Source organism: Oratosquilla oratoria, chromosome 24, assembly GCF_046742065.1.
Source record: "Oratosquilla oratoria isolate Oo_2021 chromosome 24, ASM4674206v1, whole genome shotgun sequence".
Classification (NCBI taxonomy): Eukaryota; Metazoa; Arthropoda; class Malacostraca; order Stomatopoda; family Squillidae; genus Oratosquilla; species Oratosquilla oratoria.
This window is the reverse complement of record NC_134800.1, coordinates 53,916,030-53,932,312: the sequence shown is the minus strand read 5'-3', so window position 1 is coordinate 53,932,312 and position 16,283 is coordinate 53,916,030. Positions and strand designations below refer to the sequence as shown.

At 39.9% G+C, this 16,283-nt stretch overlaps 1 protein-coding gene across 5 annotated transcripts in view; it reads right to left on the bottom strand.

Moving 5' to 3' along the window:
* The window catches only part of in (inturned planar cell polarity protein), a 58,591-nt gene that overhangs the window by 5,325 nt on the left and 36,983 nt on the right, over nt 1-16,283 (bottom strand). For all 5 annotated transcript variants that reach the window (XM_076208114.1, XM_076208113.1, XM_076208110.1 and 2 more), the window contains 7 exons: nt 15,776-15,979; nt 13,445-13,494; nt 13,124-13,225; nt 11,251-11,354; nt 5,998-6,242; nt 2,527-2,606; nt 1,310-1,505 (listed from right to left, as the gene is read on the bottom strand). In XM_076208114.1, coding sequence (XP_076064229.1) covers nt 1,310-1,505; nt 2,527-2,606; nt 5,998-6,242; nt 11,251-11,354; nt 13,124-13,225; nt 13,445-13,494; nt 15,776-15,979 — 981 coding nt within the window. The remainder of the gene's footprint in view (nt 1-1,309; nt 1,506-2,526; nt 2,607-5,997; nt 6,243-11,250; nt 11,355-13,123; nt 13,226-13,444; nt 13,495-15,775; nt 15,980-16,283) is intronic.

The following is a 16,283-nucleotide window of genomic DNA, read 5'->3' as shown; positions in this document are numbered from 1 at the left end:
AAATAAGCCAGTTGTTGTTTGCTGATGACAATACACTTGTGGCAGGATTAAAGGAGGGATTAAGGAAGTTAGTGACAGAGTTTGGGAAGGTGTGTGAAAGAAGGAACTTGAAGATAAATGTGGGTAAATGTAAGGTGATGAGATGTGCAAGGGGAGAATGCTGCAGCAAATTGGAAGGGAGTATTAAGGGAGAGAGACTGGAGGAAGTGGATACCTTTAGACACTTGGGGGCAAATGTGGTGAATAGGGAGGAGTGGTGGAGGCAGAATGTAGACTGAGAGAAACAAGTTACCTGCCTTGGGGGATTAAAAAGTGTAATGAGAACAAGACATTTGAGAATGGATGCAAAGAGGGGATTGTATGAAGGAGTGATTGTGTCAATAGCACTGCATGGGGCAGAAACATGGAACATAAGAGAGGATGAGAGGAGGAGTTTGAATGTGTTTGAGATGAAATTTCTGGGAAGTATGGTAGGGGTTATTAGGTTGGATAGAATGAGAAACGAGGAGACGAGGAGGAAAGCAGGGGTGGAAAGAGAATTGGGAGATTAGGTTGATGAAAGAGTGTTGGGGTGGTTTGGACACATGGAAAGAATGAGTGAAGAAAGATTAGTAAAAGAGGTGTAGAAAGCAGAGGTGGAAGGAGTGAACATGAGGGGGCGACCAAGGATGAGATGGATGGGAGGGGTAAAAGAGGCACTAGGAAAGAGGGGAATGTCTGTTCAAGAAGGAAGGGAGAAGACAGAGGATAGGGATGAGTGGAGAATAGTTATGTATGGATGATGCTGTGATGCATGGAAAGGAGTGGGTAGGGGATGGGAGGTAGGGGTATGTGTGAATGATATTTTGACGCTGTCCAAACAGATTTCTCCCCATCTTCTGTTTTTCTGCATGAGGGGATAGAGAGGGGGGTCGCTGATTAAATGAAGCGGCCTTGCTGTGAATGTACTGTTGTCTTGTTACATTGCTTCTGACCCAGGGTAGTGGGTGAGGTGCAAGGATGATCTGTCATCCAGGAGCCAAGAAAAAAGGGAGGGAGGGGTGGTGAATGGGAGTGGAGTATGTAGGGATGGAATGGGCGGGAGTGGATTCATGCCTTTGACTCTGGCTACTTCCCTTGTAAAGGGGAAAAAGCCATTGGTATATGTATATAGTCACACAAATGGATAGCAATAGCAAGAATGTAAAGTGAGGTAAGGAATAAGGAAGGAAAGAAAGCTGTTGGATCCAGAAGAACTGCGTTACAGTGATATGGATATATGGAAAGAAAGGTGATATCAGAGAGCAGAAATTTTCTGTACACAAAGCACCTTGGTTCGTTGTGATGCTTGCAGAACATGACGAATACGTCCAGCCACAGCACGAAAATTCTGAATAACCTGTTCATGAAGTGGTGGATATGTGGCCCTTATGTGTGGAGAACCAGTGAGTGGTTCAACTAATACCCCTTCTCCGACTTCTAGTTGAATGTAGTGTAGTAACACATTCTCCTTGCCACAGGTTACCCTGAAAAAATCAAAACATGATACAAAATATATTATCTATGTACATAAGATAAAAGGGAGGGAGGAGGGTAGAGGGGAGTGGAGTATGTAGGGGATGGAATGGGTGGGAGTGGTTTCTATGCCTTTGTCTTTTGACTACCTCCCGTGTAAGGGGGAGCTTTTGTTATATTTATGTACATACATACATACATACATATACCAAGGCTTTTTCCCCCTTACAAGGGGGGTAGCCAAAAAGAAAAAGGCATAAAATTATTCCCACCTATTCCATCCCTGAATACACTCCACACCCCTCCACCCTCCCTCTTATCTTAGCACCTCCTGGTATATTTATGTATGTATGGTATATGTATATCTACATACCAAAGGATTCCTCCTAATTATAAGGGAAGTTGCCAGCCAAGACATGCACCCAACCCCACCCATCCATCACCCATTTGTTTCCCTTTTATCTTAGCCTCTCTTGAATGAAGTCAAGGCTTAAAAGACACATACAAACATACACATACCAAGGGTTTTTTCCTTTTACAAGGGAGGTAGCCAAAGTCAGGCATAAATCCACTCCTATCCATTTCATCCCCACATATTCCACTCCCATTCACCACTCTTCCTTCCCTATTTTCTTGGCTCCTCCTGGATGAAGGGCCATCCCTGTATCTCTCCCACTGCCCTGGGTCAGAAGGAATGTAACAAGACACAGCACATCCACAGCAAGGCCACTTCATTTAACCGGCCATTCCCCTCTCCATCCCGTCGTGCAGAAAAAGAGAAGATGGGGAGAAATCCCTTCAGGCAGCATCCAAATATATTTCACACATACTCCCTCACCCTCCATTCCCTACCCACTCCCATCCATGCATCACAGCACCATCCATATCCACACACAACCATTCTCCACTCCACTATGTGTATGTGTATGTATATATATATATATATATATATATATATATATATATATATATATATACACACACACACACACATGTATATATACATGGATATTCATATTTACATTAACTAACCTTCTTGGTTTGAGAGGAGGTTTAGGAGAAGGATCATTAATCTCAAGGTCATACTGGGTGAGACCACGTCCTTCCTGTCCCTAAGTAAAAATTAAAATAAACAAATAAATAAATAAATAAATAAATAAATACATATATATATATATATATATATATATACATATATACATGCATAAGTAACCACTAGGAAAAGTAAACTAATGAAGCAGAACGCTTTCGTATAATTACATCTTCAGTGCATATAATTCCTTCTTTGTATCTGCAGTGAAGATGTAATTATACGAAAGCGCTCTGCTTTGTTAGTTTACTTTTCCTAGTGGTTACTTACGCATTTGTGAACACATGTTCCTAGTGTTTTTATTCCACATATATACATATCTACATACCAAGGGCTTTTTTCCCCCTTGTCAAGGAGGTAGCCAAAGTTAAAAGGCATATATCCACTCCCATCCACCATCCCCTCCTCCCTCTCATATTACTTCCTCATGGATGATGGGTCATCTCTGTATCCTGCCCACTGCCCTGGGTCAGAAACAATGCAGCAAGACACAGCACATCCACAGCAAGACTGCTTCACTTAATCAGTGACCATCCCTTCATGCATTAAAATAGAAGACGAAGACAGGGAGATATCACTTCATGCTGCATCAAAGTATCATTCACACATAGCCACTCTCTAACCTCCCCATCCCCCATCCACTCCCTTCCATGCATCATAGTATCATCTATACAGCCATTCTCCACTTACCAGTATCTTCAGCCCTCTCCCTTCCTTTCTCAACAGACATCCCCCTCCTGCTCAACACCCCTTTCACCCCATCCATCCATCTCATCCTCAGTTTCCCCCCTCATGTTCACTCCATCCACCTGTACCTTCCACAATTCTTTTACCTATCTTTCTTCACTCATTCTTTCCATGTGTCCAAACCATCCCAATACTTTTACATCAACCCTATCTCCCATCTCCTTTTCCACCCCTGCTCTACTCCTTACCTCCTCATTTCTCACTATCCAACCTTGTAACACCTATACTTCTCAGAAATTTCATCTCAAACATATCTAAACTTTTCCTCTCTGACCCACTTAAATTTCATGTCTATGCTCCATACAGTGCTGTCCACACAATCATCCCTTCATATAATCTCCTCTTTGCTTCCATTCCCAAATGCCTATTTCTCATTACACTTATTTAATACCCCAAGATCACTTACTTGCTTCTCTCAATCTATAATTTACCTGTACCTCCATTCCTCCCTTTCTTGCCACATGTGACCCCAAGTACCTTAAGCTTACTTCCTTCAGCCTCTCTCCTTTAAGACTCACTTCCATATTCCTGGCATCCTCTACCCTTGTACATCTCATCCCCTTACTTTTACCCAAATATATCTTCAAATTTCTACTATCACATTTAAGAATGGATGTAAAATGAGACTGTATGATGGGGTGATTGTGCCATAGACACTGTATGGGGAAGAAACATGGAACATATGAGAGGAAAAGTTTACAAGTGTTTCAAATGAAATGTCTGAGAAGTATAGTAGGAGTAACAAGGATGGATAGAGTGAGAAATGAGGTGAGGAGGAGAGCTAGGGTGGAAAAGGAGATGGCAGATAGGGTTGATGAAAGAGTATTGGGATGGTTTGGGCACAGGGAAAGAATGAGTGAAGCAAGATTAAAGAGATGTGGAAGGCAGAGGTGGATGGAGTGAATTTGAAGGGATGACTGAGGATGAGAAGGATGGATAGGGTGAAAGGGCCATTGAGCAAGAAGGGAATATCTGCTGAGCATGGGAGAAGGGAGGAGATAGGGTAAGTGGAGAATGGCTGTGCATAGGTGATACTTTGATGCATGGAAGGGTGGGGGATGGGGGGAATGGTTATGTATGAATGATATTTTGATGCAGCTCAAAGGGATTTCTCTCCTTTTTCTCTTTTTTCTGCATACAAGGACAGAGAGGGGGGCTGGAGATTAAGTGAAGTGGCTTTGCTGCAGATGTGCGGTGTCTTGTTGCAATGCTTCTGACCCAGGGCAGTGGGTGGGATACAGGGATGACCCATCATCCATGAGAAGCTAAGATGAGAGGGAGGAAATGGTGGTGGATGGGAGAGGGTACTTGCCTTTTGACCTGGCTGCCTCCTTTGCAAGGGGGGGGGGAGCCCTTGCTCTACATACATACATACATACATATATATATATATATATATATATATATATATATATATATATATATATATATATATATATATATATATATATGAAGAAGGTCATAGAGACTGAAACGTTTGGACAATAAATGTATTCTGAAGGCCATCTTCGTTTACCCTTCCCCACCTATCACTTTCTTATTTGTCTCAAACAATTTATAATGTATATATATATATATATATATATATATATATATATATATATATACATTTATATATATTTAGATATATACATATATATGTATATTTATACACATTAAGGATAAACACACAAGCCAAATCTCACAAATGACAAAAACATATATAATGATACAAGAAAAGGGGTGCAGAAAGCATAGAAGATAAAAAAAAAACTGGACAGAGAATGACAGGTTGCCACACACATCTATCTACATCTATATCCCAATAGACTTCTTCCCCCTTATAAGGGAGGTAGCCAGCCAAGGCATGCACCCAACCAAACCCAGCCCATTCCCAACTTTCACCTTGTAGATAATGGGTCATCCCTGTCCTCTGCCCACTGCCAAGGTCAAAAGCAATGCAGTAAGGCACAGGACATCCACAGCAGGACCAGCTGCTTTATTTACATGGTGACCTGCCCTCCTTGTCTACTCATACAAAAATAGAAGACAAGGAGAAATCCCTCTGGGCCATGTCAGTCTATATTTCATTCACAATCATTCTCTACTTACAACTATTTCTTGCCTTCTCTGATCCCTGCTCAACAGACATTTCCCTTTCACCCCATCCATCCATCTCAATCTTGGTCTTTCTCTTTCAAGTTCACTCTATCCACCTCCAACTACCCTATCCACATTATTTTTGCTAGTCTTTCCTCATTCATTCTTTCCATGTGCCCAAACCATCCCAAAATTATTCCACCTACCCTATCTGCAAGCTCCCTTTCCATTCCATCCCCACTCTCCTCCTCATTTCTCACTGAATCCATCCTCATAAAACCCACCATACTTCTTAAGTACTTCATCTCAAAACACATTTAGGTTTCTCATTTTTGCCTCCCTTCGATTCAAAGTGTCTGCTCCATTCAGTGTCACAGACATTACTGTTTCATACAATCTTTTCTTCAAATCCATCCCGAGATACCTATTTCTCATGAATCTTCATTTCTTACTCTACAGTTTACCTCCATCCCCACTCCTCCATTCTCTACTACATGTGACCCTAAACTATGCAAGATAATCAAGATATAATAAAATTATACAAAGTAAAATACAATCTTTTCAAGAAATACAAAATAAAGTGTAACCTTATAAATCCTCCAGTCTGAATGACTTTCTTCATCATCCTCTTCATCTTCAAGAACAGCTGATGAATCCCTTGAGCTTGGTGAATAAGAGTCAGGTGAATAAGAATCATCACTGGTTTCTGTAAGACTTCCTCCTTCACATTCACAACCAGTGTGATCATGAGCATGTAACCGTGACTCAGGTAGAGGTGAAGATTTCTGCTTTAAAATTGAGGGTACATCTGGGAGACGCATTCCAGCTATTCCTTAAATACATGAAGTCAAGGACTTAGTATATAGTAATATACAATTTACACTTACACATACTAAAAGTTCTTTTTCACATTATCAAAATTTTTCACATTATCAAGAGTAATTTTCTTTGGCCATTTTATCTATAGACCTATTATTCCAGCCTCTATTTAATTTCAGTATCTTAGGATGTTGTTCCCACTTTTCATCCCATCCATTATAGTCTCCCATTCAGTTTACTTTACTTCACCATTTTTCTCTATTTGTGGTTATCCTGCTCCAAAGAACCTTTCCTAGTTTTAGCCCCTCACTCACAGACATGTTAAGAAAATTCCATTAAAAATCTATACCTGTAGTTCCCAGATTAAGAAAATTCAATTAAAATTGTATAAGTGGTCCACAAAGTGTGAATTCAATGTATAATTGGCTGAAAGGCAACAATTTTTATACATTCTTCATTTTTCCATCATCCAGAAGGTGCTGAGATGAGAGGGAGGGAAGAGGGTAGAGGGGAGTGGAGTATGTAGGGGATAGAATGGGTGTGAGTGGTTTCTATGCCTTTGTCTTTTGCCTACCTCCCATGTAAGGGGGAAAATAGCCTTTGGTATATGTATGTATTTACCTAGTTGTACATACATATACCAAGGCTTTTTCCCCCTTACAAGGGAGGTAGCCAAAAAGGAAAAGGCATAAAATCATTCCCACCCATTTCATCCCTGAATACACTCCACACCCCTCCACCCTCCCTCTTATCTTAGCACCTCCTGGATGACGGGTCATCCCTGCACCTTGTCCACTGCCCTGGGTCAGAAGGAGTGTCGCAAGACACAGCACATCCACAGCAAGGCCACTTCATTAAATCGGTGACCCCCACTCTCCGTCCCCCCATTCACAAAAGGAGAAGACGGGGAGAAGTCCCTTTGGGCTGCATCAAATTTTGCTCACACATACTACCTTACCCCCCATCCCCCCACCCATTCTACCTCATGCATCACAACATCATCCATATACAACCATTCTCCATTCACCCGTCTTCTGTCCTCTCCCATCCTTCCTCAACAGACATTCCCCTCTTCCCCAAAGCCCCCTTCATCCCATCCATCCACCTCATCCTAGGACGTCCCTCCATGTTCACTCCCTCCACATCTGCCTTCCATACCTCATTTACTAGTTTTTCTTCACTCATTCTTTCCATGTGTCCAAACCATCCTAATACTCTTTCATCAACCCTATCTCCCAACTCCCTTTCCACCCCTATTCTCCTCCTCACCTCCTCATTTCTCACTCTATCTAGCCTAGTAACCCCCATCATACTTCTCAAACACCTCATCTCAAACACATTCAAACTCCTTCTCTCTTCCTCTCTTATGTTCCATGTTTCTGCCCCATACAGTGCTGTTGGCACAATCACTCCTTCATACAGTCTCCTCTTTGCATCCATTCCCAAATGTCTATTCCTCATAACACTTTTTAATTCACCAAGGCATTTACTTGCTTCTCTCAATCTACATTCTACCTCCACCTTCACTCCACCTTTTCCTGCCACATTTGCACCCAAGTATCTAAAACTATCCACTTCCTCCAGTCGCTCTCGCTTAATGCTCACTTCCAGTCTATTGCCACTTTAACCCCTTGTACATCTCATCACCTTACTTTTACCCACATTTATCTTCAGCTTTCTTCTATCACACACTCTCCCAAACTCTGTCACCAACTTCCTCAATCAACTCCTCCGATCCTGCCACAAGCGCAGTGTCGTCCCCAAACAACAGCTGGCTCACCTCCCACTTTTCTCCATTTTCTTTAACCATCTCCAATCCCTTTCCCACTACCCTTGCATTTACCTCTCGCACCACCCCATCCATGTATAAGTTGAACAGCCAGGGCGACATAACGCATCCTTGACGAAGTCCCACCTTTACCTCAAACCACTCACTCTCTCCATTTCTAATCCTGACACAAGCTCTACTACCCTCATAAAAACTCTTGACAGCTCCTAGAAGCTTTCCTCCTATCCACAATGCCTTTCTGTCTACCCTGTCATAAGCCTATATATATATATATATATATATGTATATATATATATATATATATATATATATATATATATATATATATATATATATATATATATATATATATATATATATATATGCAGGTATATATACATACCAGGTACATATACAGTATATACATATACATACATTTTCCCAGAGAATGAGATAAATGGATAGAGTGTAGGGGGCTTTGGATTCATATAGGTCTTTTGAGAAGGGAAGAAAGAGTGCAAAAGATAGGAGGAAATGGAGGGGGAGTGTGGATGGATGAAGGGATGGCAAAGCCCAAAGGCATGTTCTTCTCAAGCATTCCATAATTCATCTTGAGTTTATGAAAAGATGAAAGTGTAGAGCATACAACAAGTAAACACAACTAGGTAAATACATGGTTTTGGCTAAAGCTACCATCTATTCCCTATGCATTTGGACTGTTGGGATATGTAAAAGTCACTGCTAAGAATCCAAGTGAAGTGTGCGACATTCAACACATATTTATGAGGATGCAAAATCTGGAAGTTTCTGATTACACCACCAAAATACAAAGGAGAGGTTCCATATAGTGAAGTGGTGGGGGTAAACCAAATCTGTCTGTAAGGCCCAGTTATGGAGTTGTGCCTCACTGCACTGCTTTTGACCCAAGTAATTAGGTTGGGGACAGGGTGATCCTTTGTCCCTGAGGGGCTGAATTGGGAGGCTAATTTGGTACAGTCTGAAGAAGACATGTACAACAATGACAAGGGAATGTAGGGCTTTCTTGCTCTCTGCCATATCGCTTGAGTCAAGTGAGCAGCAAAGCGGAGCTCTTCCACAAAAAGAGTAACATCTGAGACTGGTTTTTTCCCTACCACTTCACCATTGTCAAGAATCCTAAAACATCTGGCCTTACATGACCTTTACCTCAAACTTTAAAGACCTGACAGTGAAGACAAATAAAAAATATTATTACAAGATTTGAACAGTAGAAAGAAACATCCCTGTATAGATTCGAGCCTTGATTGAATGAACTCAAAAACTACAGATTTCTGATTTCATGGACTAATGTATGTACTGTACATACATCCACTATTCACTCAAAGATAAACCTGGAGGGTGACAGGACAGGCATTTCTGGTTCCTGCCCATAGTCTAGTCAAGTTTCCTGGATGCTAGCTCACTGTTTAAAGTGTTCTGTTACTCTGTGTTTACCTCCATCAATTTCTTGTATAAGAGCCCTTCATAATGCCACCAAAATCTCAGAAATTCAAGAAGGTGAATTTAAAAGTGGTCCAGAAACTCACTATTTTGCTTTTTCTCTTTTCTTCCTTACCTCTTATATGTTCTATTTTACAATCCTCATAAAATCTTCTCTTCCATCACTGCTTTCACCTCTTCATCCCACCATCAGATACCTTTCCTTCTATTCCCTCCCATCCTCCTCATCCCATAAACCATCCTTGCATGTGTCATGCCCTAGCATGACTGTGAAATTGTTGTATTATGGCAAAATGTATAAAAATATATACATTTGTGTATATATTATACAATGACATTGCATGTTATTATAATTTTTATGTAAGGCTCCCTGGAAGTGACAAAAAGCCACTGTCACCATCTTTTATTGGCCCACCTGGCCAATCCTTCAATGCTCCTGGCAGAAGACTCCCCGAAAGTGACGGAAAGTCACAGCCACTGTCTTCTATCAGCACTTGGCCGATCCTTGAATGCCTATGGCAGGGGACCCCCCAAGAGTGATGGAAAGTCACCATCACTGTCTTCTATCAGCTCACCTGGCCAATCCTTCAATGCCCCTGGCAGAGAACTCCCCAAAAGTGCCAGAAAGCCACCATCACCATCTTCTTTTGGCCCACCTGGCCAAAAGTGATTGCAATGCACAATCATCTTTGTATGTAGGTATTTGCCCTATCTTCTAAGCGTTCAACTAAAGTGTTATCATAAAGAAGAAGTTTTGGACACTCCACTTTTCACACTTCCTAGGTAATAGTGTGGGTTACATTTATAAATGAAATGTTAGTGATAGGACTTTAAAGAATATTAATGCATGGATAAGATTTCACAATAAGATAACACTTTTTAAATCTTCATGATTTTCCTCTCCGTTTGATTTGACAAAGAACTTGAATTAATATCTTGTCAGGCCATTCCCATTAGTGTTAGATAAGTAATTCTTATGTTAACCCTTCCATATGATGATGCCTACATGGGCGTCATGTGGTGTGAGTAGGTATATGAGGATGCCGGCATTGGCATCTTGATTATATTTATTTTGTAGTTGTAGCTGAGTAACCCCCATATTCTCTGAACTGGCTTGATCATATTTTCTGTGATTATTAATATTTAGAGTGAGAGAGAACAAGTAATACAGCTGTAACTTTATATTCTATAACAAGAGTATTGTGATGCATCATACAATCTTCATACATCAGGCAGCTGATGCTGCCTGTGAGAATTTGACTCATATTGAAGAAGTTAAACTAAGAAAACAGTCAAGTACCAAGGGGTGTGACATAACAGCAGGACTTAAACTCGGATTGGTAAATTAACAGTCAAGAATGGTACCACTGCACTATCGAGCCATGGAGAAACAAGAGGATGAAGATGGGTTCTTGATATGCCATGATTTTATAGTATGGGGGGGGGGTGCTTGGAAATTTATTCTCAGTTGCTAGATTTTGTCCACTGCCTCAAAAATCCATCAAATGGGGGTTCATTAGATAAAGGGTTAAATGGGTATATGTAGTAGAGCTAGTAAAAACTAAAGTGACTCAGCATTCCTCTATGAATGCAGATAAGTCTCTAAATAGAATGCTACATGACTTAGATCCATGAGAGAGTCAGTAAAGTTCTTAAAGTACTGACTAAACACAGCTTATGTGGACAATACCCCAATACGTGGACTTGTTGAAATATGTAGAAAAAAAAAATGGCTTAATACAGAAGAAAATAACAAGGGAAATTAGAATCTTACCTTCTGTGATTTCATTTACTTTTTCTTCTTTGTTCCTCTTAATAACCATCTTCTGTCCAACCATAGAGTCTGCTACTACTGTCTCTATTATTCCACATGAAATACTGTAGATGGATAAATCTCATTTTAAAATCTAATAACTGAAAGATTTTAGGAAGGTAGCCCAGTTTTCTACACACCATCCTTCGAAAAATTGTACATGCATATACATACACTTAATGACTTCTCTTTGTAAGGTGGGTTACCAAGTTAAAGTACAACATCCACATAAAAATACCTTGTGCATGTATTTCTCCCCGTCCTCTCATTTTATGCAATGGGGGGACGGAGAAGGGGGTGTCGCCGATTTAGTGAAGCGGCCTTGCTGTGGATGTGCTGTGTCTTGCGACACTGCTTCTGACCCAGGGCAGTGGACAAGGTGCAGGGATGACCCGTCATTCAGGAGGTGCTAAGATAAGAGGGAGGGTGGAGGGGTGTGGAGTGTATTCAGGGATGGAATGGGTGGGAATGATTTTATGCCTTTTTTCTTTTTGGATACCCCCCTTGTAAGGGGGAAAAAGCATTGGTATATGTATGTAACCCAATCCAATATAACATTACACTGCACACAGTACATGACTATAGAACAGACAAATTTATTCTATCATTTTCCATGCAGTGTCTAAAAAAAGGAGGTACAGTGATGGTGGACTGGCTGGTGAGGTTATTAAATGTTTGTTTAAGAGAAGGTAGAGTGCCGGAGGACTGGAGGAGTGCCAGTATAGTTCCAAAGGGATCAGTTTGTTAAGTGTAGTTTGGGAAGGCTTATGGGAAGGTCTTGAATGAAAGGATTAGGAGAGGAACAGAGGAAGTAATTGGTGAGGAATAGTGTGGGTTTAAGACAGGTATGGGTTGAATGGATCAGAATTTAGTGGTAAGACAGATATGTGAGAAAGCTTTAGGAAAAGGTTAAGATGTTTTTTGGGCCTTTATGGATCTGGAAAAGGCTTATGACGGTAGACAGGAAGGCACTGTGTGAAAGTAAATGTAAGAAAAAGTATGGTGATGGGATGTACAAGTGGAGAGGTAGCAGCAAATTGGAAGTAAGTCTCAGAGGAGGGCTGGAGGAAGTGGATAGTTTTAAGTATTCAGGGTTATATGTGACACGAAATTGTGGGGTGGGGGTGGAGGAAAACTGTATAGTGATAGAAGTAAATACATGTCTTGGGAGATTGAAAAGTGTCATGAGATATAGGCATCTGGGAATGAATGAAAAGAGAAGATTATATATGAACAGGTGTATTGGAATAGTCCTAAAAGTACATTAACCTCTTTCACACGATAATGCCTATGTAGGTATCATGAGGCATGAGTGAATATACATGGATACCGGTATTGGCATCCTGATTATTATATTTATTTTGTAGTCATAGCAGATTGACCCTGAATTCTGTGAACTGGCTTGATCATGTTTTCTGTGTTTATTATTACTCAGAGTAACTTTACATTCTATAACATGAGTATTGTGATGCATCATCAAATCATCATACATCAGGCATCTGATGTTGAGCGCAAGAATTTGACTTGTATTGAGGAGGTTAAATTAGTATGTGTGGATATGATCTCACCAACACCCTTTATGGTCTTTGCAGACCCTTTAAAGTCAATGGTTCTCCACTTCAGAAACCCAGCTCTATAGAATTAAGAAACTGTGGCTCTCTAGAATGATGTGCATGTCAAACTCTGTCATGCACATCTACGCCTTCATTTTACCATAAATTTACACTGGATACCACAATTTAAAAATTGGTGAGAGCAAGTCATCCATATATGATGAAACATTTGCAGGACACAAAAGTACTATAGATCTCCAAAGATCTTTGAATTTACTAACCTTTCTTGACATACGTTGCTGATACCAAGGGTGTCTAGCTGGTAAAGTGTAGCTTCAGCCTGATCAACCATCACTGGATCTGGGCCTTCTGACTCTCCAACCCTAAGCAGACCAATCTTTGTTAGATATAAATCTAAAATGTAGCAAACAATATATATTCCATAAAGCACAACAGCATGACCAATTTAGCCAATTTTGTAGTTGTGTGAAGTCATACCAACATGATGATAATGGTTTAACATCACACAATCCCCCCTATCAGGAGCTAGGACGTTGCCCCTCACAGAGATTTTTGCCAACATACCTGCTATTCATACTTACTCTTCACTGACCAATCCCGACTCTAGAAGCATTGCCAGCAAACAATGATTCTATACAGCAATCATTTGTACAAAAAAATAGCATTAGCTATATCATAAGTATGCATATCTACTGCACTATATACACAAAAACATGTACACACTCAGATCATTGGACATGTCCTTCACAATAGACTAAACTCAATACTACAACAACCTCCAGACACAAACCCCACAGAGAAATAGATATATATATACATTATATATATATATATATATATATATACATATATATATATATGTGTATATATATATATATATATATATATATATATATATATATGTGAAAAAAAAAAAAAATCCCTTCCTCATTTCCTCACAAGATCCACATTGACAAGCCTATGCTGAGGACACCACCCAGCATTAAAACAGTACCAACACAGAATAGGTCTGGCCACAGATTCAAACTGTCCCTGATGCAACCACCACACAGAAGACACAGAATACCTCCTACTACAATGCCCTACAAAACAATACTGCATATCTTCCCTGAGTGACTTATGGTCCTGCCCAGAGGCTGCTGCTGGTTATCTGAAGGTCATGGGTCTTCTACAAAAGAGACCTAGGACAATGGACTGACTCACATTAATTTAAAAAGATTCTTTATGTAGTGCATGAAATGCAGCTAACCTCTGGAAATTGCATTAATAAATCTTGTTTACAGCTACACTCAACAAAGTGATCCCTCTGAAACTACTACAGTCACATTTGTCTCCTTTTCCTTTGTAAAGCGGAACTATACAAACAGAGGAGTGCCTGTATATTTTACATGGGAAAAGGAAAAAAATGTGATTGTAGTAGTTTAGAGAGATCAGTTCATTTATTGTAGTTGGAAAGGCTTATGGGAGGGAAACAATGGGTTGCAGAAGGGGGAAGAGGCCATTAGTATACAGATAGATAAAAGAACAGGAATGACTATTTTTTTCTATATTATTTCTATTTATTCTTTTCTCTTTCTAAGCTCTGGAACCATAGCCAACACTCAACTTTTAAGAAGACAGGACTATGTTGACAGTTCATCTTAACCAAGGATTAGTTTACCCCAAAAAAAAAATAATAATAATAATAGATAATAAACAAATAAAATTAAATTTGCCTTCCTCAGAAGATGCACTGACATTTGATCTCTGGACTGAGACTAGAATCTCTCTTTATCAATTTCAACTGTTTTTCTTTTACACTTTTCCATGCACAGAAAGTTGACGACTGGTGACTGCTCTCCCCTCCTATCATTTTCAGCTGGTGAAACAGAAACAGCCCTACACTGATACAACACAGGCAAGAGTCCAAAGTTTCTTCCCAGAGAGATCTGAGGGAGAACCCAAGCCACTCTGGAGCTGCAGATTTTCCACTTAGTAAAACATGAAGCAATAATTATTACTGTAATTACTTTTATCATTATGGAACAGACTAATGTGATTTTGTTTTCAGTTTATTCGTATTCAACTTTGTATTATTATTTTTTTTTAGCTTACCTTTGAAGTTTAAATCTGGCAATGACCTTGTCTAGATTTTTGCAAAATCTGGATCTCTGGATCTTTGAAGTATTACAGTACTGAACTGTTGTCTGTGCTGTATTTACCTGGTTGTATTTTACAGGAAGGGGAGCTATGCTCATGGTGACCCGTTTTTGTATCTCACAAGATCAAGTTTGTTCTTAAATTCTTGTATTGTGTTTGCACACACTATTTTTTCGTCCAGCTTGTTCCAGATGTCTATCACTGTGTGTGGAAAGCTATTCTTTTTCAGGTCTCTTCTATAGCTGTCCTTTTTGAGTTTCATTGCATGTCCTCTTGTTTTTCCTCTGTCCCACTTTAATAAGTCCTCTCTATCAAGGTGTTCCTTGCCTTTCATAATCCTGTAGATGGCAAGTAGGTCCCCTCGTTCTCTTCTTTATTCCAGGGTTGGCAATTCCAGTTCGGCCAATCTTTGTTCATGTGGTCTTGTGTTTCTATTACTGGATTATAGTGCCAGGAGATGGAGAGCATTTACTATATGTCAGCTCTCCTTATGTGAAAAAAGCAAAAAGAAAAAATATCTCAGATAACAGAGAGATCTTGAGTCCAGTTCAGGAACCAAGTGGTGGACCTCCAAAGAGAGGTGAGACTGTTGATTTGATATGAATAATAGCAGCAGCAAGGTGATTCTTTCCAACATTTATTCCGTAGACCAATTCTATGCTAAGTCACTTTGTTGTCCCCCCTCCCTTCTATTTTAAAGATTTTCCAAAATCGGAAAAACCATGGTCAGAAAAGTAAGGGTCAACATGAATATGAAAATAAGTGATACATACCATAGCCACGATAAGAATATGGTGACGAACGCCTTCAGATATTGCTTGCCGATCTCTTGATAATGAAGACGGAAAAACATTATGCCAACCAACAAGCTGACTAACAGCTTCATGAGCCGTTAAGGCCAAAAGGCCATGGTGGCGGGCAAAGAGCCAACAATCCATCAAGTCTTCGGGATTCAGGTGTGATGTTACAACATATCCCTGTGATCAAGCATAAAAAAAATACAAGAATTAATTTATTCCACTTAGCAGTGCTGTCTACATGAAAATCAAATGGTAATAGGATTAGAAATTAGTTCTTATATACCAAGGGATTCTTCCCACTTATAAGGCAGGTAGACAGTCAATTATTCCCTCTGTTGCTCTCCTAATCCCCTCAATTAATACCATCCCATAAGCCTTTCCAACTGCACTCAACTGATCCCTCTAAAACTACTACAATCATATTTGTTATTAACAATACAAGAGTAATACGAAAGTATCCCATCCCTAAATAAAAAAATAA